Genomic DNA, 26,023 nt, shown 5'->3' with positions numbered 1-26,023 from the left:
TTAGAATAATGATATAAAAAAAACAATATATGAAGAATCTTTAGCATTTGAAGCTTTTCATTAAGAAGAATATTTTTAACAATAAAAATAGATGTGCCCAATTCTAAGAATATAAATACTTTAAACTGCAAATATGAGAATACAGTATAAAATTTGCCATATTCCTTTTCTCATTTCATTTCATATACTTATCCAAAAGATTCCAATTTGTTTTAGATCACTTTATGGACTGATGCTTTAAATATTTTAAATTACCTTTCATTCATAAATGGCCTCTTATCTTATGTTTATGCAATATATTAAGCAAATGTAATTAATCAACACTTCAGTGCAGTTTGTGAACAAATGAATTTTATTAAGTCAATTTACTAAAACTAAATGAAATTATACTTTAAAGAGAGTAAAACTGAGCTGCTCATGTTTGATAATGCCTTGCCACAAGACATTTTATGTCCTTTGGTAAATGACAGCACCATTCACATTACTGAAGCTCCTTTCTCTGCAGGCTTGAAAGGGAAGTAGCACTGTGGTAATACCAGCTTTTATCTTGAAGGCCAGAAGCGGTTTTGCAAATGTGTGGTATCATTTCCTTCAACAATTCAGTACAAGACCAATCTTGAGTTCCTCATTTCCAGACTTGCAGAGGCAGAAACACAGCTCTTCACTTTCTTTCATGGTCTTTTCTCTTTTTGTAAGTTCTGAGGAAAGATTCAGGATAGGGCTTTATTCAGTATGTTTTTCTATGAAATAGCATTCATCTGTGGGAGAGAGAAGGACTAAGGAAATCTGATATCTGTTGGTCGCTGGGACAGAATATGGATATGTCACTGGTTTTCTTCTCTCAATTAAATATGTGTGAATCAAAAGAGAAAACTTTTTTCAAACTAATGCATGGGTCAGGGAAAGAAGAAACAAGCAACGAGGCCAAAATCAGGTAAATTAGAGATGTCTTCATCAACTTTGTATCTAAGTAGCATGATTGATGAATATCTGTGAGCTCTTACTTTTTAAATACTTTGTTGAAAATATATTGATTGGAGTGCTGAAAATGACAGGGGAAGCGCTTTAGTTTTTAAAAAAATGAAAATAAATGTTATTCTAATGTAGTTTCATTTTTTAAAAAAGTCAAAAATTTTAACCACAACTAAGCATTGAAATAATAATTAATGAAATAGAATCTCAAATACTTATCTCTTGCTGAAGTAAAAAGGACCCTCTGTGGTGCACTCTATGCTAATTTCTCTATTTACTGTTTAACTAAATCATAAGTAAAGGAGATGAATTTCTGAGTGATGTGTGGGTGTTTATGAATTCCAAATTTATTTAGCAGGTTAAATAAGATTTCTGGGACATCAGAAATGTCCTGAATGTATTATTGCTTTTACAGAGCGAAAGAAAAAAGGAATAGACTAAGTCTTCTCCTACAGAGGCCTGACTTCCATGGAGAGACTCACGCCAGTAGATCTGCCCTCTTGGCCAAAGAAACAAGGTGGGGAGCATCAATTTCTTGGGAGAGAAGTTTTCTTATTCTGTAATTGATGATTAAGGAAAAAAGAAATAAGAATCTATATGCTACTGGAAATTACATAGTGACATGAACATTGTTCAATATTTTATTCCTGAACACTGAGAATAGTCTTTCAACTCAATCACATTCATAACTCAAGTCAAATTACCAGAAGCTTGAAAATTGTTCTCTTAAAATTAGTAGATCTGTCCATTTTAAATGATATACTTTATAGCCAATAAATTGATGAAATGCTACTTTGTTAAATACTGTAAATTTATCTTGAAAACAGGTTATGTATCACTCTCTTCAAAAGTTTTTTTTTTAAATATTTTATGGATGACCGAAAGGAATGCACAAATAAAGAAAATTTTGTAACTTCGCTTAGCATTTCCTTAACTTGAAAAAGTAGCTTTTTATATTAGTTTACAACTACTCAAAATTTTAATAGGTTTAGTTAAAGACATAAAAGTATTTCACTCTTTTCTTTATGAATGTCTCCAATCATATAAGAAAATAGATTCTCTTACCCCCTTAAGACTAACTAAACTTTATGCGTTAAAACAGAAGAAGATGAAAAAAGGAAAAATCATCGCATTGTGGTTAAAAATTCCAGGAAGTTTCTTCTTTTTAAAAGAGCTTTGAAAGATACTGTCTATGGTTTCTTATTTGCATATTTGAGAGATTATACATATATAATCTCTCAACCTAGTTTCTCTCTTTCTCTTATTACTTAAAAACACAAACAATTTTAACACTTTGGTGAACCCTGAAATATTTCATTGTTCAATGGGGAAAATCCAAGAGAAAAACTTGAGTACTGATGAAGGTTCCACTGTTTGACTTGGGAGCTCTTAGGCCATTTCAGTAGAGAGCAGTGACTGCAGAGTCATCGTACCCTGATCAGAAGCGAACATTTTGATCATCTATCATCAAACATTTTCTTTTCTGCACAGAGTCTCTCCTGAAGAAGCAGTGAAATGGGCTGAATCATTTGACAAATTGCTCTCTCATAGAGGTTAGTGGGACTGTCCCCAAACCCTCATTCCTTTATAAATATGAATCACAGATACATGTGTTGGTAAAAAGCGAATAGTAGTCAGGTTTGTATATATTAGTAAGTAACTGGAAGTAATCTGAGTTCTAGTCACCAGGGATAACTAAGGAAAAGCATAGGCAGCTAAAAGAAAATGTGTTTTTAATTTTCTTACTTGTTCAGAATTACTTTTTATTGATGAGCTCTTATTGTATCTTCATGTTCTAGCTAACAAATATAGCATTTAAATTCAAATTGTTTTATTTTGAATTTCCTGACATTTAAAGATAATTAGTTTTATTAAATGAATATTCAACATATTGCCCACATTATTTTATTCTGAATGTTCAAAAAAATGGAAAAAAAGTTTTTTGATAGACATTTTAGGGAACCCTCACAAGGAAAGGTTTGTAAGAAAATTCTTTCAGGTCAGTGTTCATTCAGAGATGATGCACCTAACCCTCAAGAGACTGGAGGCCCCATGGAATTTAGATGTCAGGTGGGATGGGGTATGGGGCATCTACTTGGAGACAAGGTGGGGTGAGGAAGAGGTGGGAGACGTGGAGGAGTCGGAGGGTGGATGTGAAGCAGAATATGGAATATGGAGTGCAAAAAATGAATTACAAATAAAATTAAATTTAAAAAGATAAAAATAAAAAATTTCTATGAATTCCTATGGTTGGTTCTAAGAAACATCCATTTGAAAATTATTTCTTTCATTGATTGATATTATAATAAAACTATATTATTTTCTCCTTTAATTTTTCTCCCTGCAAATACTCCCATGTACATAGGGAGCCTTCATTATTTTTTTTTTCAAGTTTATGTCCTAATTTTTTCACTAGTTTTTGTTATATGCATACATGTACAAGCATTTCTAAGGCAGAATCTTATAGAGCAGTTGAGTCAGGTACGCATTAATGTAGAGCACTCTGTGCTGGTGGGGGAGGTGGGGACAAAGCAGAATCAGAACAGGCTTGGTTCTTGAACAAGTAAATGTGGCTCAGGGGTAAGCAGCCAGGTTTTGTGCTTCTCGTCTGTCTATCTCAAGTACCAAGTAGACAAACTTTTGGTTTTTATGAACTCATTTCATTATTTACTTTAAGTTTCAAAGTCAAGAGTTTGTACTTACTATTTGGTAGCAAAACATCATTTATTTATTTACATTATTTTCACTTAACTTTTCAGCTGTGAATGTAAAACTATCATGACCAGATAGACATACAGGAGTCCTCAGTCACAAATTTGTTTGTGTTGTTGTTGTTTTTTTGTTTTTTTTTTTGGTTTTGTCCATGCATTAATGCTATGTCTTACCTTGCTTAGTCTTTAAAACACCATATCTTCAGTGCTTCTCCTCAGATTATTTTAAGAACATGCCAGGCAACCACTTGACACCTAACCATGGCAAGACCCAGTGGGCTTACCATCCCCGGGTATATGCTAGTAGAAATACTTCTCATGACCAGGGGAACTTAAAATGGAATATCAGAAGTTCTGCATTTTTATCCAGTAGAAAGAAACAAATTCCCTTGTATTTCCTCATTTTCTAGTGTAAGCATGATGCCAAACATTTTCCTTGTCTATGAAGAAACAATTAAAACACTTTCATCTTTGCCGACAGTGTCATACCCCAATAATCCAAGTGCTATGGAATCGAAAACAGGAAGATCAGATTTAAGATAAGCATTGTTTACATTGTAGGTTTGATATAGTCAGTCTAGGTCACACAATACCCTGATTCAAACTACTAACAACATTTCTTCTAATATAGATTTCTTCTAACATAATATATATTTCTTCTAATGTGTGTGTGTGTGTGTATATATATATATATATGTATGTGTATATATATATATATATATGTGTGTGTGTGTGTGTGTGTGTGTGTGTACATATTACTTGTCATATATAGGTAGATATTGTTAATCATGACCCTGTTATATGTATAGAATTTACAAGTCATTCTCTTCCAATATAACTAAATTTATACTCAATCACTCACCGCTATTATTTTTTTTAAAATATTTTTATTAGGTATTTTCCTCATTTACATTTCCACTGCTGTCCCAAAAGTCCCCCATACGCTCCCCCCCACTCCCCTACCCACCCACTCCCACCTTTTGGCCATGGCGTTCCCCTGTACTGGGGCATATAAAATTTGCAAGTCCAATGGACCTCTCTTTCCAGTGATGGCCGACTAGGCCATCTTTTGATACATATGCAGCTAGAGTCAAGAGCTCCGGGGTACTGGTTAGTTCATAATGTTGTTCCACCTATAGGGTTGCAGATGCTTTTAGCTCCCTGGGGACTTTCTCTAGCTCCTCCATTGGGGGCCCTGTGATCCATCCAATAGCTACTGTGAGCATCCACTTCTGTGTTTGCTAGGCCCCGGCATAGTCTCACAAGAGACAGCTATATTTGGGTCCTTTCAGCAAAATCTTGCTAGTGTATGCAATGGTGTCAGCGTTTGGAAGCTGATTATGGGATGGATCCCTGGATATGGCAGTCTCTAGATGGTCCATCCTTTCATCATAGCTCCAAACATTGTCTCTGTAACTCCTTCCATGGGTGTTTTGTTCCCAATTCTAAGAAGGGACAAAGTGTCCACACTTTGGTCTTCGTTCTTCTTGAGTTTCATGCGTTTAGCAAATTGTATATTATATCTTGGGTATCCTAAGTTTCTGAGGTAATATCCACTTATCAGTGAGTACGTATTGTGTGAGTTCCTTTGTGATTGGGTTACCTCACTCAGGATGATGCCCTCCAGTTCCATCCATTTGCCTAGGAATTTCATAAATTCATTCTTTTTAATAGCTGAGTAGTACTCCATTGTGTAAATGTACCACATTTTCTGTATTCATTCCTCTGTTGAGGGGCATCTGGGGACCACTATTGTTTTATCTGTGTTTATTTTGTATATTCTACTCTCAATTTCTATTAGTGTGTAGTTGCCAAAACTCTTATCTTCTACTTATATGTGATAAATTGTTTATAGTCCATATGAATATTCTGTCTTTATACCTGAATTATTCAACATCTTCCCTGTTTACCTGTGTTGCTGTAGATTAGACTACTTCATGCTACTTGTGGGGATATTCCATTATAGATGTGTATCACATTTTCTTACCCATTCACCTGATGATTGATACCTATGTTAATTTTATACCTTAAATATTGTGTGTGTATGTGTGTGTGTGCATGTGTGTGTGTTTGTGTGTGTGTGTGTTTGCTGTGAATATTTTACTTGAGGCACATAAAATTTCTTCGTAATTCCAACTTATGAAATCTTTCCTTTTTAAAATTTCCTTTCAGTGAACATTTTGTACATACTACATTTTAGTCTCAATTAATGAAAATCATTTTAAGGAATGAAATGATTTCTCTATAATTGAATGATGATTTGTTAGAAGTAGCCATGGATGGTTTCATCTGTGGAGATGCCCAGGAACATGCAGTGAAAAATATTAGGTGTTTATAGTAAAACTGAATTTGTTTCTAGAAAGTAACTCAGATGCTCCTCTAGGGCAGGAGATGTTCTGTATATGGCTGTATAATCTCCGTTATGCTTCATAATTGCGTTGGATTTCAGCTACCATAACTGTAAACTTATGCTTTTTAATTTCTCAAAACAACAGATTCAAAAAGTACTAAGTGGCCTGATGAATTACAAAACAATAAATAGTGCCAATTATACAAATACAAATGACTTCTAAAATAAATTATGGTAATTATAACATTTAAACAACTGTTTTCTGTTTCCAGTAGGTTATAAATTAAATAAAAATAGGGTTACGAATTCAGTGAGAAGTGACGTTTAAACTGGATTTATTACTCTAAATCACAAATTGTTATTTAACAGTTCCATCACTCTTTCATCATCTAAAGTGTAAAAATGCTTAGGACAAGGCTTAGCCCTCATTTTGTACTTCTGTAATTCAGTCTGTGGTTTCCATTTACAAGCACTGAAAACCAAATGTGTTAAAATAAATCTGACACTGTTGTTGTATGTTTTCCCTAGAGGTGGAAATATCAACAAGGTACAAACTACCACAAGTTAAATTCAAAAAAGGTAGTGTGAATTTTAAAAAGTCATCATTCACCTACCTGAATATTAAAATCACCTCTTAAAAAATATAACAAAATAAAATCACCTCTTATGGCCAAAGTACTAAATAATTCAAAATTTATTCTACTAATATTACTTTACTTATTACATTATTTTTTTCATTGCAATGATAATTGTAACACTATGAAGCTTCAAATAATTACCTAAAATACTTTTGATTACAATATTATAAATAGTTAAATTCTCATAATTTGGCCCTGTGATGGGAAAAATACATGTACACATACATTTCAAGAAAGACCTTGGTCTTCAATATAATATAACTTCCCTTGAATTAAATGGGTTGATTACTCAAGTATAGCAAGCTATTTCAATACATATGTATTGAAATATTGAATTTAGTCAAACATAAATCTAAGTTATGTATCAAACAAGGGGCAGTGGCAATCTGAATGTAGTGTTTCATAAAATGAGCTATTCTGAAAACCGTCTTAGGCTAACTAGAAGTATTATCCTTACCAACAGAATCATAGGATAAGCAGCTTTGACTCTAGTTTCAGAGATGAATGAACGTTTACTAGCTGGACAAAATTAAAGTGAAAATCCAAGTAGGCAGACAGTCAAGGCTTAAGATTTTACATTGCCTGACTGATTTGGAGAACGTAAAACAGAGTATTTCTTTACTGAAACATGTTACTTAAAACGGGGAGTAAATAAAAAAATGACAAATAAGACTCACTAAAACAGAGAGGTCCCTGGATTGTTCTGTATCCACCCAGTATAAAAGGTTTAGATAAGTATCTTTTAAATTTTTCCCTGTATTTATTTATTTTATTATTTATGTGTATGAGTGTTTTGCCTGTGTGCAAGCATGTACATCACATGTGTAAGGATAGGGCTTTCTTTTCGTTGAAACTGGAGTTAAAGATGATGAGGAGCCTCCATGTAGGTGCTGGGAAATGACCCTGGGTCCTCTGCAAGAGCTGCCAGTTTCCTGAACTGTTACAACAGATGTGCAAACTATACAGCTCAACTTTGATGACTTCCTTATACATAGTTTAATTTTAAGAAGTGAAATACATATACAAGTTAAATTCAATGAAATGTGCATATTATGAGGATTTTAGTTAATATATAAAATGGTTTAATTTTATTATGTATCATATTAATGTAAAGTGTTGTTTGTAGGAGAAATTAAATATAGAGAGCAAAAATACAATGTGTGAACATCAAAAATTTCCAAAAACACAAATGTGCTCTAAAATGAATTTTCATTTAAATGAGCTCAATATTATATTGCAAATTTTAATGCATCAAAATCCAACAATTACTTTTGTTCCTTATTTGTTTCTACAACAATGTTCAGATATGTTTATTCTGAATTTTTGTATATTTGAAATTTGTATGACATTGAAAAATGAATCACAGAAAACTATAATTTAAACAAATGTATTTAGTAATTTACAAATGCTTTTAGAAAATCAAATTTTCTTCATGTATCAAAAACTTCTGTCAGTGTAGCTGACATTCATCATCATTAATTTCAATTACATTGACAATCTTTATAGAAGTGAAACTTACCAGTATGAATATGAATACTGTATACAAAATAATGTAAGTTAAATATTACATATCTATATTATACTACATACATTTAGAAAAATCCAATATTTCTATATAATACAAAGTGCACAAAGTTCAGATAACATGTACAAAACACTGAAAAAAAATCAATTTGAAGACAAGCATTGGGAGACTTCTCTTTTTTTTTTTTTTTTTTTTGTAAAGCTGCCTCTGATGGACAGGAAGCTAGGAACTCAACAATTGACTGCCTACAAGTTTCTTTCAAATAATACAATTTGTAAAACACATAAAACTCAAGAGGAAGGATGACAAAAGTGTGGATACTTAGGTCCTTTGTAGAATGGGGAACAAAATATCCATGGAAGGAGTTACAGAGACAAAATTCGAAGCTGAGACTGAAGGACCATCCAGAGACTGCCCAACCCAGGGATCTATCCCATAAACAACCACCAAACCCAGTCACTATTGCATATGTCAGCAAGATTTTGCTGGCAGGATCCTGATACAGCTATCTTTTGTGAAGCTATGCCAGTGCCTGGCAAATACAAAAGTGGATGCTTACAGTCATCTATTGGATGGAACACATGGCCCCCAATGAAGGAGTTAGAGAAAGTACTGAAGGAGCTAAAGGGGTCTGCAACCCTATAGGAGGAACCACAATATGAGTTAACCAGTACCCCCCAGAGCTTGTGTCTCTAGTTGAATATATAGCAGAGGAGGGCCTAGTCGGCCATCAATGGGAGGAGAGGCCCTTGGTCTTGTGAAGATCATATGCCCCAGTACAGGGGAATGCCAGGGCCAGGAAGTAGGAGTGGGTGGGTTGGGGAGCAGGGCATGGGGAGGGTATAGGGGACTTTTGGGGTAGCATTTGAAATGTAAATGAAGAAAATATCTATTAAAAAATTAAAAAAAGAATATATTAAGAAGTAGAAAACCAGAAAAAGACAAAAAAAGCTAAATATAAGCTATAAAAAATTATATCCTGCGTATAGTGCCATGTTGGAAGGAAATTTGATGATCTTGTTGAGACAGTGATTGTGGATGCATCCTGTAGGGTGGGAAGGTGAAGCAGAGTATCTGCTTCAAGCAAACAGTATCTGGGTTTTCTCTGTATTCATTAGAAGTAATTATGATGTAACAGGCTACTGTTAGAGACTGTTTAGTGGACAAAATGCCATATGAGAAGTGTTTCAGAGTCTCATAGTCCCACATCTAGAATATGTGACTATGTGCAAACTATGACAGAGGAATTTCTGTGAGAGGAGCCTCCCATGATAAAATATTTCACTGCTCATTTTAATATGCCACCTTTTCCTAGCCACTGCAAATATTCAAAATATCTTTTGAATAATTTTTTTCATTTTGAATAATTCTTTTCATTATGATTAGTTAATTGGAGACCCTTATACCTGCAGATGTGGCTGTGATAAATATTTTGCTGAAGACACTTGGTAATATGGAAAGATAAAAATAGACTGTGTCCTTGGATTTAAAGATATGAACTGAAGAAAGTGTGTAAAATATTAGTTTCAGACTTTGAGCAACGGCAGCAAGGAAACTGATGCTTCACTTGAGGGGAAGGAAACGAGTTTTACTTCTTATCATTTTTCAAGTCATTCTTCAAATTTCTACTTCTGCCAGCTTTCTGTAATATAGGGAGCTCTAGTGTCCCCAAAAGTTAAACTTCTGACTCAAGATGACCACTATCAGTAGTTTCATCTTCTATCTAAAGGATAGAAATGTTAACAATTCATCTTTAATTTAAAATGGATAACACTCTTAAATCATTATTGCAAAGGAAATTATGCATGCTATGGCAGCTCAGACCTATTAACTCAAATGTTAGAAGGGAAACTGATTACAGTATACCTAGGCTTCCTGCTTCAGAGTTTCTTGACTTGTTGTTTCATATGGTTTCTTGGCATCTGAAAAATGTTACAACAGATGTAAGAGGTTCAATTTAGAAACAGAATTATAAGCATTTCATGTTTGTGTGACACATGGAGCCTGCTTCTTCCAATGTGAATTCTAGTCCCAGGTTCCCTCAAGCACTTCTGGCAGCTATACAAGACACTTCCACTTGTGGAGGGCTCCCTGAGACATTGCTGCTTGCAAGTGAGAAGTGGTCATCTTGTGGTCTAACCTAAGAGAGCCATCCAGAGCATGAGGAACAAGTTGTTCAAAGTTACCAACTTTGCCTGCATATAGTTTTTCAACACAACTTAAATTTCAAACAAATTAATGCTTCCCTAGTTTGATGCACTCCTTCTCCCGAGTTAAGATTTATTTGTCACATGTATATTGTGTCACCAAGCTCTCATAGCACACCAGGCAGCACTTTCTTTGATATTCTCACTTAATTTTGGGTATTTCTACCAGCTCAGGACTAATCACTGGGACAAAGAGTTTCGTGCCTTGTAACAGAAAACAGCAGCTAAAAGAGCTGAACTTCCTTCTTTGTGCTCCTGTGAAGGACAATATGTGAAAATGGTTACTTTTTTGTTCTAGAAAGCTTCTGCTTAAAGATAATGCAAGCTGATTCCTCATGCTATTCAAAACAGAACAAAGTAACCCTTAAGGTTTTTTGTTTTGTTTTTGTTTGTTTGTTGTTGTTTTATCCTTGGCAGACGTATATCTGTTCTGTCTTTATATATCTGTATATTTATCAACTGTTAATCTTTATCTTTATGGCCACTTAGTGGTGAAATCATTTAATAATACATAAAATAAACCTGAGTTCAGTCTCTCATGCTCTCTTTTATTAAAAAGAGGAAATCAGGTGTCTGACATCCACTTTATCTATAAACATACAGAGTTTATATGATATTTATGGAATATATATATATAACTATAACTACAAAAGAAGCAACCATGCTTCAAGTCCTTAGCAATCCTTTGCAATCAAGTCCTTAGAAATCCTCAGGACTTCTGTTATAATTAATATTACTGTATTTGAGTGTCTGACACAGACCTTAAGTTCATACTATTTGACTCTCAAGGTGGATCAAATATTTTTCCCCTGAATAACAATTTTAGATATATTACCCAAGGATACTTCCTTCTAGAGAACATTTCAAAGATGTTGTTGCAATTAAAACTATGACTATGAAAGGTAATTAATGAAGACAGTACTGATTTACTGATATTATCCGTGCTTTAAGTATTCAGTCTATGCTTTTACATGACAAATAAAAAAGTAATTGGAAAAAATTATTACCCATTTACTGAAGTTAGAATAACTACTTAAAAACAAATTGACAAACATTTAGTTTATTATTTCCAAATTACATAACACTAGAATAGAACATTGTATTAGTACAATATAACAGGTAGTTGATATTTACAAACTTTTCTTCCAATAGTATTTAAATTATAAGAAAAGAATGAGTAAGAACCAGAAAAAAAACCAACACCTATTTAGTAGATAAGGAAACAGATAGGAAATGTGAAATAAACAGCATAAGCCCACTTTTTATAACTATAGGAGGTACATTTCCATATGAACTTCTTTCAGGTTCATAACAGCAGAAGATAAAGACAAAACAAAGACAAAGAAGTGCAGCCAGAGACTAGACCATAAGGCTGTGGCTTTAGTCATACGAACACAGAATAAAGAACTTTCTCTCTGTTACCAAGCAGTAGCTGACCAGTGACTATAGAACCTGTTTCTTAAGTTATCACGTTGCTTTTCTCTGGCATTGGGTATATTGAGAGAAGGTTGCATTTTTTTCTACTAATTAAAGGAAGAAATCCTTGCACAACAGTAGTGACACACACCCTAACGTTGAGGGAAGGGAGGAAATGCAAGCAAGAACATTCATGGCAGCCGGTTGAACTAGTCAATTGCAAGAAAAGCAGGACTTTCTGATGACTGATTCTGTTACTTCATTTTAACAGCTTCTGGGGCTTAAAAATATTATGTCCGGATATCCATCAATTTTGCTATGGAAACTTGCATATTTTCCCATACTTGGACATAAGTTACTATCCATAAAAATTGGTCTAAAGCCTTGTCCATTTATTTTTTTCTGAGAAAAAAAAACATTGCTCAGGGTGAGAAATAAACCTATAAAACAATATACTGACCGAGCTAGCAAAGTAAAGGGAGCAACTGAGTGTCACTCACTTGACCCTATTAGCTGCTTCTCTGTGCTTAGTTTACTGACCCATTCAGAAAACCCTGGCCTCTCAGCTTGTAAATGGATGTTGCATTTAAACTGAAAAACCTCAAAATATGTCTTCTGTATTCATACACAATGTGGTTGAAGTCTCAAGGGGTTATCACAAGGTATTTTAGCCTGACCTTTCATTTCATCCATACTTTCCTTATTAACATGTAATTACCAAGATGTAGTGGTCAGGGTCCCTTTGCTACAAAAAAGCAGAGCCTTGCTTGCCCAGTGAAATTTCAGTGGAAGTACAGTAGAAGAAACTTCGGTTACACTTTACCATGAGTGTGGCCAGCCTTCCATTGCTCTAGTGCTGAGTGATGTTAACGTTTCCCATGTCTTTTATGACTACTGATTTTCTATAATTCCAATTTATTAGAAAGATTGATTACAGCCTAATATAATGTCACAATATCCCATGACAATTCAGATGAATTCTGTGTGATGGATTGATAAATGAAAATACATAAAGCAGAATTTGGGAGTTTAATTGCTTCCTGTTGTTGTTATATCGATTTTCCAAATTAATGGTAAGTTAAGCACAGATCCATTCTGAGAGTTCTGTATTTGAGAAGCCAAGTATAAGTGCCAAGTCAACAAAATCAAAGTGCTATTAGGCAATTATTCTTACTGGAGGATCTAAGGCAAAATCTCTTCATCATTCATTTGGGCCATTAACAAATTCTCCAAGTGTTTACAAATTCTAAGGTCTTTGTTCCTTTCCTAACTACAGAAGAAAATCTTACATTTGAGACTCCACATGTTCCTTGGTTCTTGTCTGCCATCTTCCAGTTTTAAGGAGGATAAAAGAGATATAAATTTGTTCAGTGTTTTGTTTTGTTTTTCCCCCTTTCACACTTAAGAACTGGTAATTAGCTTGGATCTACCTGGCTACTCTTCCCCCCTCTGAGTCTTAGCAAAGTCACATCTTCAAAGTTCCTTTGTCTATGTCTATGTGAAATTTTATATAATTCTAGTTACTGAGCATTCCTGCTTTTAAAGACTTCTTAACTGACAAATATAATATTTTATTCAGTATTGTTCTACTTCACTTCTGGCTGCACAAATCCTTTATCATCATCATTTTGACTTGTACACAGTGGCTGTTTAATCCATTCAAATGTACTATATCAATAGAGATATAATTCTATTTCATACCTTACCATTGAGGTTTGCCAGTTATATGTTAGCAATATCACGTCCTCCTACTTCATTTAGCTTAGTAACCAGTAATTTAAATTTCTATGTAATGATATTTTAAATAATAAATTATTGAGTTTTATCACTTAGAATATTTGTAACATAGAATACAATAAGCAGTTTCTCACTAAATTGATGGACTTTTCAGTTGGTAATCTTAAATACAAGCAAGTATCTTTAATAGGTAAATTGACCAACATTTTGATTTCATTATAGAACTAGGAATATGCCTAAGTAGATCCCAATGATGTGCTAGGAGAAATAGTACAATTTTCGAAGTTGTTTAAAGCAAGACTGGCATACAATCATGGACACTCTTAAATGTGCTTTTTTTTTATTATTATGTTAGAATGACAAGGGTCTAGGTCTTACTAGAAAATTCATTAAATGTCCAATTTAACAACAGATTTAGAAATAAAAGTATCACAGAAACTCTTCAACTTTTTTTAATACACAAGAAAGATGTCAAGATAAAGTAAAACTTTTTATACTAAAGCATGAAATTAGAATACATAATATAAATTTAGTAACATCAGATTGATAAAGGTTAATTTCTCAAATAGGCTAGCATATCTGACTATTTTGTAATCCCAAACAATTATGTTTTGCCTTTTATATTCTATGTACCTTTGGTTGTATCAATCTCATACTTTATAGATATACTATTCCTTAATTTCATATTTGAACATAGACACCAATAAAGATACCAACATAAAAGGAGACTATCTCATGGTGCCCCAAACTTAGGCAAAGAACTACAGGCAATTATGAAATATTGAGAATATGAGAAGTAGCCTTTCCCAAGGAAGATTCTCTTCATGGTTATACAATATCAAGTGGTCAGTGCTGAAATTAAAGACATACAAGTAACATTATACTGATTGAACAGGCTAGGTTGTATTTCTATATGTAGGCATATATGTCAATAACTGAAGTAAAAGAGATCATGGAATCTAGAGAGATAAATGGAATATCATACAAGAGTTTGAAAGGAGGAAAAAGAAGACGAAATGTACTTTATTTTAATTTCAAATTGTAAAAAAGTAATTTAAAAAATCTGTCTCTCTCCCTCTACTTGCTCTGCCTCTCTCTCTCTCTCTCTCTCTCTCTCTCTCTCTCTCTCTCTCTCTCTCTGTCTCTGTCTGTCTCTCTCTCTCTCTGTGTGTGTGTGTGTGTGTGTGTGTGTGTGTGTGTGTGTGTGTGTGTATAAATATGAGGGTTTGTATCTGAGGAGACTGGAGGTATCAGAACAATAGTTATAAGTTATTGTAAGCCATGCAATAAGAGTACTAGAAATCATACCCAGGGACATTGCAAGAACAGTGCAAACTCTTAATTTCTGAGCCATGTATCCAGCCTTTTCAATATCTTATAAAACATAATAGGACTAATATTTTATTTAAAAATGTAAAATTTTATCTTAAACAAGAAATTTATTTTAGTTTTAATGCAATATCTATGTTAATTTTGGGAAAACTTCGTATGAGCATACAGAGACTTTGATTTGAGCAGTTTGGATAGGATCTTTGTGTTTGAGAACTACTCAGATACATATTATCTACATTTTGTTCAGTATTAGTTTCTACATTAACTGACATCCACTGCAAAAAGAAATTTTACTTATCTGATGAATGTGCCAATTTGCAAACATAAAGTTAAGAACGGAGTAGTCTGATTTTTTATGCCTACAACAGAAAAATAAAAGTACACTAGTTCTCGGAAACTGTGAGTTCCAATACCATCCATTCTTGGAAAGATTTGTAATACCATTTATATATTTTTGTACTGTGGGCCTTAAATCCAGTCTGATAGAAGGTGGTTACCCCATGGTATTCATGCCACTTATTGCATTCATGGCCCATCTTGCCATGTCAGTCATTGTTCCATTTCACAGTGTTTACAATTGGGTAATACTATTTATGACTTTCTCCTCTGAGTAGCTGCATACTGCCTTCTGGTACAAACAAAATTACCCACCAGTGATGAAGTCTCATGGCCAGAATCAACTAGACATTCACACACACACACACACACACACACACACACACACACACACACATAATGTTTACTTGAAGTTTTTCATAATTTGACTTTTTGTTATAGCTAAATAGAATTCCATTTTGTATGGATATCATATTTTGATTATCTATCCATGCATTTATGTTTATAAATAGACTGTTTCTATGTCCTACCTATTGTGAATAGGGCAGCTATGAACAGGGATGAACATTTGTTTTTTTTTGTTTTTTTTTGTTTTTTTTTTTTTGCAAAGAAAAACAATCAGTAGCCATTTTATACGCCAACAACAAATACTTTGAGAAAGAGATCAGAGGAACACTGCAAATCATAATAAATTTCCTCAGATCGACCTGAACCTATCCGGGGAAGTGAAAACTTTATTTTTTTTTTATTTTTTTGATTTTTAATATTTTTATTACATATTTTCCTCAATTACATTTCCAATGCTATCCCAAAAGTCCCCCATAGCGCCCCCCACTTCCCTACCCACCCATTCCCATTCTTTTGGCCCTGGCATTCCCCTATATTGGGGCATATAAAGTTTGCAAGTCCAATGGGCCTCTCTTTCCATTGATGGCCGACTAGGCCATCTTTCGATACATATGCAGCTAGAGACAAGAGCTCCGGGGTTCTGGTTAGTACATCATGTTGTTCCAACAATAGGGTTGCAGATCCCTTTAGCTCCTTGGGTACTTTCTCTAGCTTCTCCATTGGGAGCCCTGTGATACATCCAATAGCTGACTGTGAACATCCACTCCTGTGTTTGCCAGGCCCCGGCATCGTCTCACAAGAGACAGCTATATTTGGGTCCTTTCAGCAAAATCTTGCTAGTGTCTGAAATGGTGTCAGCGTTTAGAAGCTGATTATGGGATGGATCCCTGGATATGGCAGTCTCTAAATGGTCCATCCTTTCATCACAGCTACGAACTTTGTCTCTGTAACTCCTTCCCTGGGTATTTTGTTCCCAATTCTAAGAAGGTGCACAGTGTAAGTGGAAAAAATCATTAGGATATGTGGACAGGAAGATAAAGCTCTGTCATATGATGTATGCATTTCTAGGGTTTTGGTCAAAACTGATTTCTGTAGTAGCAGTACAATTTACATTCCTATCAACAGCAAATAAATGTTTTTTCTTCATATTCTTGCCACTGTTTGTTATCTTATGATTTATAAATCTTAGCCATTTTGACTGGGGTAATAAAAAAATCTATAAAAACAGTTTTCTTTTGTATTTATCTAATGGCCAAAGATTGTGAATAGCCTATTAACTCAGTTGCTTGTTTTCTTATTTACTTTTATTTTTGTGTTTGTGTATACTTATAACAAACCACTGTCAGATGTACTGAAGGTGGGGATTTCTCACCATTCTGTAGTCCAATTCTTAATTCAATAAACATTTCTCTTTGCAGTATACAAGATTTATAATACAATGTTCTCTCCAGTTCTACTGTTCCTAGTCTCTTGGTGACTTAAGTCTAGTCACAAATTCTTAACTGAGCTTAAATCCTAAAGTACGCACCCTACTCTTTCTTCTAGAATTTTCATGTCTATCAGTGAGATATTTGACCATTTCAATTGATATTTGGTTAGCTTTAGAAAGGCATCAACTTTCATTTTTCTGCATGAAGATATCCAAATTCCCAGTACTATTTGTTAAAAGTGCTATATTTCTCCTGTATACAATTTTGGATTTTTTTCAAAATTCAGGTAATTATTAACTCATATACTCACACCTGTCCTCAATTTTATTCAATTGGCCAATGTGCCTTTTTAAAAACTAATATTATGTTGGGTTTTTTGTTTGTTTGCTTGCTTGTGTTTTAGTATGGCCCTCTAGTATAATTTAGTTCATGCTTGGTGATTTACCCATCAGTACTTTTATTGTTCAGGGTATTTTGCTTATTCAGGGTCATTTTGTGATTCCCATATTAATTTCAAGATTGTTTTATTTTAAATCCTCTGGAGAATTGCATTGGGATTTTGATGGAAATTGCATTGAGTTATAGATTGTTCTGAGAATTGTGGCTGTTTTCACAATATAAATCATATCAATCTATAAATATCTCCATCTTCTTCAATTTCTTTGCTTGGAGTATTGAAGTTTTGATTTCATAGGTCTTTTATTTTCTTTTGGGGGTTCATTCCAACATGTTTTTAGGCTATTATGAATAAGATTGATTCCTTAAAGTGTTTTTTATTATAATTATTATTATGTTTGCCTTTGTCATTTTGGAGAGATACTGATTTGAGTAGGGCAAATTTGTCACCTATGATTTTGATAAAAATCTTTATCAGCTGCCTCATTGGATGAAGAAAGCTTGATCATGGTATGGGATTGCTTGGATGAGTTCTTAAACTTGGTTTTCACTTATTAACAATTTTTACATATATATTCATAATGCTCAATTTTTTACATTTATGTTCTATAAAGCTCTGTGTTTTTATTGGTTTTTATATGGCTCTGTCTTTATATGGTTTCCCATTGTTCTGCCTTTATCTGGGTTCATATGGCTCCTTCTTAATATGGTTTCTTTATATCTGAGTCATATCTGATTCATAAATAATTTGGAAGTACTCTTTCCTCCTGCATTTTATGGAATAATTTAAGTGATATTGGTGTTAGTTATCTGTAGAAGTTTAGGTTGAACCCATCTGGTTCTAGGCTTTTTTTAGTTTGGAAATATTTAATAGCTGCTTCTATCTCATCAATGGCCATTGATGTGTTTAAATAATTTATATTATCTTTATTTAAATTTGGTATTCAACATACCTTTAGAAGCTTACCCATTGCTTTACATTTTACATCTTATTGAAACATGTTTGTTAATATGTTTGCATGACTCACCACATTTTCTTCATATCTGTGGTAATGTCTTCCTATGGATAAATTTTTTCTTTCTTTTAGTAATTTAGGTAAGAGTTTTTCTATTTTACTTATCTTAAAAAACAATTCTTTATTGATTTTTATTAGTAGTTTTAATTCTACTGAAATAATTTTTCTGCAACATTTGTTATTCTCTTTATGCATTATTTTTCAAATTGGTTTGTTCTTGTTTTTTGTTTGTTTGCTTTTTGTTTCAATGCCTGAGATTTTGCATCTGGTAATTTATTTAATACATCTTTAATATTTTTAAATCTGCATACCTAGAACTATAAGTTTTATTTTAGAAATTGTCTTCATTGCCCCCTGGCTTCCCAGAGAGATCAACTAAATACAGTATAAAAAGATGCAATAAGAATCCCTTAGATCGGGCTGATGAGATGGCTCAGTGGATAAGAGCACCCGACTGCTCTTTCGAAGGTCTGGAGTTCAAATCCCAGCAACCACATGGTGGCTCACAACCATACATAACGAGATCTGATGCCCTCTTCTGGAGTATCTGAAGACAGCTACAGTGTACTTACATATAAATAAATAAATCTTTAAAAAATATATCACTTTAAAAAAAAAGAATCTCTTAGATCAAAGCTGAATCAGGCAACTTAGTAGAATAAAAAAGGTCCCCAAACAAGACAAGAATGTTAGAGATACCACCACACTAAGTGTTAGGCCAACAAATACCCCATGCTAAGCAAACACAGCATCTATGTAGAGGACTTATATGACTTTTAAAATCTAGGAACTCAAATGTGTGATAATCTTGACTTCACCTCATTCAGTATGTCCTACTTACTAAAAAGGAGGCAAGAGAATGTAATAACAGGTGATAAGTAAGACAGGATGGAGACAGAAAGATGAGAAGAATCATAAATGATGATGTAGAGCTAATTGTCTTACTAATTAAATTCTTTAATAGTTTTCTTTTGTCATGGATAAGTACATGAAATGGTAAGTAATTTTTTCTCTGCATTAAGCAAACAAATAGAAGTAAAATGGCTCCCTGGATATGGTAGTCTCTAGATGGTCCATCCTTTTGTCTCAGCTCCAAACTTTGTCTCTGTAACTCCTTCCATGGGTGTTTTGTTCCCAATTCTGAGAAGTGGCACAGTGTCCACACTTTGGTCTTCATTCTTCTTGAGTTTCATGTGTTTAGCAAATCCCATAATCAGCTTCCAAACACTGACACCATTGCATACACTAGCAAGATTTTGCTGAAAGAACCCAGATATAGCTGTCTCTTGTGAGACTATGCCGGGGCCTAGCAAACACAGAAGTGGATGCTCACAGTCAGCTATTGGATGGATCACAGGGCTCCCAATGGAGCAACTAGAGAAAGTAACCAAGGAGCTAAAGCGATCTGCAACCCTATAGGTGCAACAACATTATGAACTAACCAGTACCCCGGAGCTCTTGACTCTAGCTGCATATGTATCAAAAGATGGCCTAGTCGGCCATCACTGGAAAGAGAGGCCCATTGGACATGCAAACTTTATATGCTCCAGTACAGGGGAACGCCAGGGCCAAAAAAATGGGAATGGGTGGGTAGGGAAGTGCAGGGGAGAGTATGGGGGACTTTTGGGATAGCATTGGAAATGTAATTGAGGAAAATACATAATTAAAAAAATATTAAAAATTAAAATGAAAGAAGTAAAATGGCTCAAAAAAGACATAAGAAACATACAGATGCAGAGACTTCCCCTACAAACAAGAAGCCATAATATATATCCAAAAGACCTAGGAGGCAAAAACAAAAAAATAAAAATAAGTGATACATTTTTAAAAGAAAAAGAGACTGTGATATGTTAAGAAACAAGAGATTTCCAAGTATGCCATTGAGTTTAGTTGTCTCTTGTCTGTCTTCTGCTGGGCATCAGTCTACCCTTAAGAATGTTTTATTTAGCCATGTGGTGGTAGTGATACATGCCATTCAAGGCCTGCCTCGAGTATAGAGAAAGTTCCAGGACATCCAGGGCTATACAGAAAAACCCTGACTCAAAAACAAAACAAAACATAAACAACACACACACACACACACACAAAGAAAAGAATTGTATCTTGGGTATTCTGAGCTCCTGGGTTAATATCCACTTATCAGTGAGGGTATAGCATGTGTGTTCTTTTGTGATTGCGTTACTTCACTCAAGTTGATATTTTCTAGTTCCATCCATTTGCCTAAGAATTTCATGAATTCATTGCTTTTAATAGCTGATTAATTTTTAATTGTGTAAATGTACCGTATTTTCTGTATCCATTCCTCTGTTGAGAGACACCTGGGTTCTTTCCAGATTCTGGCTATTATAAAAGGCTGCTATGAACATAGTAGAGCATGTGTCCTTATTACATGTTGGAGCACCTTCTGGATATATGCCCAGGAGTGATATTGCTGGGTCCTCTGTAGTACTATGTCCAATTTTCTGAGTAACTGCCAAACTGATTTTCCATAGTAGTTGTACCAGAGCCTGATATTGCTGTCTCCTGAGAAGTTCTGTCAGTGCCTGACAAATACAGAGGTGGATGCTCTCAGCCAACCATTGGACTGAGCACAGGGTCCCCAATGAGTGAGCAAGAGAAAGAACTGAAGGAGCTGAAGGAGCTTGCAGCCCCATAGGATGAACAACACTATGAACCAAGTAGTACCCCCCAGAGCTTCCAGGGCCTAAACCACCAATGAAAGGACACATGGAGGGACCCATGGCTTCAGCTGCATTGGAGATATCTTCTTGGTTAGGGATGGGGACATGTGCCTACTTCTACTTTCAACTCTGGATCCCCATCTAAGGAAGAGCCATACAGGCCCTTTGCATGCTGCCTCCATCTCTGTCAGCTCCTATATTCAACAATTCTGTTCATTCAGAGGGCCTTGCTTCCTTGGTGTCCTCCATCTCCTCTCAGTTTTGAACTTGTTCTACTTCCTCTCAAGTAGGTTCTCTTACCCTCTGTGTGGATGGATTTTGATGGTGTCATCTAATTTAAATCATACTATTTAGGGCTGTCCATAGTTAAACTGGCAGTGTTTCTTTGGTGGATAGACAGGAAAAGGAGGCCATGTGGAACTAGGAAATGTAGAGACAATGGAAAGAGAATTTGAGGGTCTCCAGTACAAAAGACATGATTTTTGTAGTGGGAAGAGTGGAATACAAAAGAAATGCTTCACAAGTCTATAATATAATCCCTCCTCATCTTAGAGAGACATGAATAGAAGAGATGTAAATTAAGGTATGCAGTACGGTCCTTTTTACACTTAGTGTTAAAGATTTAGATTGAAGTGTGATTTAGCCTTATTTTATAAATATATATATATATATATATTTTATATATATATATTTATATATATATATCCTTCTTTCTACTGCTCAAAAAGTTAATTTATATAAAGTGCCAACATATACTGTGTAAATGTGTGGATCCTTGTTGAATTTATTAGAAGGATTATTTAGCTTTGGGGTTAGTATTAGTATATGATTTAAAATCAGGTATGGCATCTTCCCAGAAAGACTGTTTCATAGTAACTTATTATTATTTATTTTTGGTAGATGGAGTGGATGCTTTTACCAGATTTCTTAAAACTGAATTCAGTGAGGAAAACATTGAATTTTGGGTCGCCTGTGAAGACTTCAAGAAATGCAAGGAACCTCAACAAATCATCCTAAAAGCAAAGGCAATATATGAGAAATTCATTCAGAATGATGCCCCCAAAGAGGTACTGTGACAAGTGGAAACACTTGGAAATCCTTGGACTTTCATAGGGACTGCTTTGACCAAAGTGGACTCCTCACTCATCCCATAAGGGAGCTCAAGATTTTACATTAAAGCAAAACTGTTTACTGCAGGTTTCTACCACTAATGCAATTAACAGAATACAGCTTATTATGATTATGGATTAAAAGTGTAAAGTCACTCTCAGAGTTAGATGAAGAGTGATTAATGCCACAACATTTTGATTCTTTCTCTAATGTATATTAACTATCTTTGCAGAAAAATAACTACCTATTAAACACTAAAGAGATCTGAAACTGTTAAAGACAAAATAAACAAACATTTAAAAATAACTCTCCTTGTAATGCTTTATATGGTTAAAATGAGCCAGCTGCAAGGCTTAGTTAGTTAAAAGCGCTTATCTCCAAATCTGAAAACTTAAGTTCAATGCCGAAGTCTCAACATGTTATAAAAGGGAACCAGCTTTTGTTCTCTGATCCTCACACTATGCTGTAGTATACATGTCGCCAAAATAACAAATATAATTTTAAAATAAGATTATCTTATACAGCAATGTAATGAGTTTTTTGTTTTGTTTTGTTTGTTTGTTTTTGTTTTTGTTTTTTTGTTGTTTTTCTTTTTTGTCCAAAGAAATTATTTCATCAGTCTGGGATAGGCTAAAGAAGAAAATTAATAGACAAATGAAATATTTAACAATTTTTCAAATGTTGTTTCCTTTTATTACAAACTAAATGAGTTGATCCTGTGGTTTACTTGTTTAATAGACTATGAGTTTAGCAGATATTGCCTAAAATGTTAAATGGTTTGATGTTTCTATTCTGTACTCAATAGATCATATTGCATTTTTAGGGTAGAAGAAGAGATGCTATCTCACTGTTCAACTACAAATTAATACTATTGTACTAGATTTTCATTCTGTAACTAAGATCATTCAAATTGAAAACAAAAAGAAAATGTTTATCTCACATATCAGAGGACATTTGGTCCTGTTGCTTTGAGCACTATAGCAAATCTATTTGTAAAGGCAGAGGTGCATGGCAGAAGAACTTGCTCACTTTATTATGCCTTGTCAGAGAGATGGGAAAACAGGGAAGGGTTGGGCAAAGAGACTGGGAGAAAGATCAGAATCCCAGTATCTGCTCAGTGGAGCACTTCAATAAGTTTGCACTATGCTCAAAAATTCCATCACTGTCCAGTAGGCCCACAGGGTGGCAACTAAACCTGGATTGTGTAACTTTCTGTGAAATCTGTTTTTTGGGTTTTTTTTTTTTTTTGGTTTTTATTTTGGTTTGTTTTGTGTTTGTGTTTGTGTTTTTGAGTCAGGGTTTATCTGTAGAGCTCCGACTGTCCTGGAACTCACTTTGTAGACCAGGCTGGTTTCGAACTCAGAAATCCGCCTGCTTCTGCCTCCTGAGTGCTGGGATTAAAGGTGTGTACCACCACACCTGGCTCCATGAAATCTGTGACACTGAAGCAGCTACATAATTTGTAATGCAATTTTCTTTATGTGGATATGGTACTCTAAGAAAGTGTAGTTGTTATGTAAAAATATAACATTATATGACCACTCAAAGGTAGAAAACAGGATAGATACCCAAAAATATATTATTAGTACCAGATATATCAGTTGGGACACAATAAAAAATTAAAAGGTATTGTATGTTTAAGACAGATTCATATGTTGGCACAGTTTTGACTGTAGAAAAATAACATGATGGAGAAATCAGGAGCCTGAACAGAAAGGTCTTACTGATATCGCATGATGCCCCAAGCATCTCACTCTCTAGAACTTAAACACTTTAACTTCTGAGATGTTAGTTTCCCACGGTGAAAATGAATGAGTTGGTGTAATGATCACATGATAGTTACTGTTGCATTATTCAGTTATACTGTGTTAGAATAAGCATTACTACTAACAAAGAGATAGAAGAGTCAGAGAAATACCAGCCTAGAATACAACATTGGATCACTAGACTCTAGGAGGAAATACCTAGGAAAATACCCTTCAATATTTTAAGAGTATGAGATAGTTTTCAAAGATGTTGTATTAGATGGCCTGTAATCATTCCTTTTTCCTGTCTATGCAGGTTAACATTGATTTTCATACTAAAGAAGTAATTGCTAAGAGCATCTCCCAGCCCACTCTCCACAGTTTTGATGCGGCACAAAGCAGAGTGTACCAGCTCATGGAACATGACAGTTATAAACGCTTTTTGAAATCTGAGATCTACTTACATTTGATAGAAGGAAGACCTCAGAGACCAACAAACCTTAGGAGACGATCACGATCATTTACCTACAATGACTTCCAAGATGTAAAATCAGATGTTGCCATTTGGCTATGAGTAAAAGTCATTTGTCTTCTTTTGATGGTGTATTTGTATATCTAAAATATATACTAATACTAATGTGTACTCCTAAAATACAGCTTGTGTATAAGAAGAGATGATTTCATTTTGAAAATACACCATGCAAATATATTGTAAATGTAAGAACTTTTATATTATACTAAAACAATTCTTCATCTATCTTCTGAAATATTTTATGAAAATCTATCTGATATTCTATCCTAATAAAAATCTTTATTTCTACAATAACAGTCAGTAAGAAGAAGCTTTGTAAATTGTTAAAGTAAAATGAAAACTTTGTAGTAATGTCACATCTAGTTTGGATTATATTTCTAAGCAAAAGCAATGTATTTAGGTAACTGTATATACAGATGATATTTTACATAATGATAGATTGAGGCTTATAGAAATGACCCATTTTTTATGGGTGGAAGCACAGACATTTGTTGTTGCATACTAATTCTGACTACAGATTATCTGTTTATCACTTCCACCTTTTAGTAAACAAAAAGAAAAATTATAAAGATGCATTTCTCTCTGCATATTAAATGGGTTAATCTTAACCCAGGTAAATGTCTGAGACTTCACTTTGCCATCATATGTACTCTGATGAACATTCCCCATTAGATAGAGCAACAATTTTGTTCACAGGAGTGTGGTCATGTTACATTTCTCCACATATCCATGGAGTAGATCACCTCTCCCAGTAAATGAACAAGTCACTGAAACAACACCAACCAGTGCTTGACCGATGAAGATGGCATACTTTCACACAAACATTTATGTCTCATATTTGGAATTTTAAAGTTGGTATAGAAGTTCAAACTGAGAGGTGGTGAAAAACTATATCCAGAAATTTGACAACTTTGACATCAGCACACCCTTTTCTCTCATTATGTTCTTTCAATTCTTGCCTAGTTCTATATTATACAGTAAGATTATACTAATAAATATTTATCTCTATATTATAGAAATGTTTAATTTCAATGTGTTACATGGTATATAAATGTCTGTGTTAAAGATAACATGCTTTCAGATTAGTAAATGCTCTTAATTTCATAGAAGTGTATAACAAATTTAACATCTAAAATAATAAACTGTTAAAATGTATTTATTAACAGTTAAGTTTATCTCATAAGATATCTCTCAATACCTCCACATTCTTATCTTTGGATGACATTGAGATAGAACATTTTATTTATCTATTGTATCATTGGTATTAAAGTTAATAATTTATAGTTTTTAAAATATTGAAAGAAATTGCAAAAACTGAGATTTTTAATTTTTCTCAGGTTGATTTATATTTCTTACTGAAACATGTCTCTTCCATAGAGTATAATTGTTCTCTTATACTGAAATAAGATGACACATCCTTTCTAATCTGCTCATAGAATTTATGGTTTGATTTTACTAGTTTTTTTTTTTTTTTAACACACACACACACACTCACACAATATCAGAATTTACCAAGTCACAGTCAGATCACACCGTAGCTT

General features: G+C 34.0%; 1 protein-coding gene across 1 annotated transcript; it reads left to right on the top strand.

The window, feature by feature from the left end:
- The first annotated feature begins 660 nt into the window (after positions 1-660).
- Positions 661-24,595, top strand: Rgs18 (regulator of G protein signaling 18). Its single transcript, XM_021172404.2, has 5 exons — positions 661-934; positions 1,388-1,489; positions 2,464-2,525; positions 21,996-22,162; positions 24,267-24,595. The coding sequence occupies exons 1-5, from the start codon at positions 816-818 to the stop codon at positions 24,522-24,524; spliced, it is 708 nt and encodes a 235-aa protein (XP_021028063.1). The 5' UTR covers positions 661-815; the 3' UTR covers positions 24,525-24,595.
- Positions 24,596-26,023: the final 1,428 nt, after the last annotated feature.

This window comes from Mus caroli, unplaced genomic scaffold (genome assembly GCF_978045245.1).
Source record: "Mus caroli unplaced genomic scaffold, Mus_caroli_1 scaffold_1, whole genome shotgun sequence".
NCBI classification, from domain to species: Eukaryota; Metazoa; Chordata; class Mammalia; order Rodentia; family Muridae; genus Mus; species Mus caroli.
The sequence above is the reverse complement of the archived record's forward strand: the minus strand, read 5'-3'. Positions and strand labels throughout refer to the sequence as shown.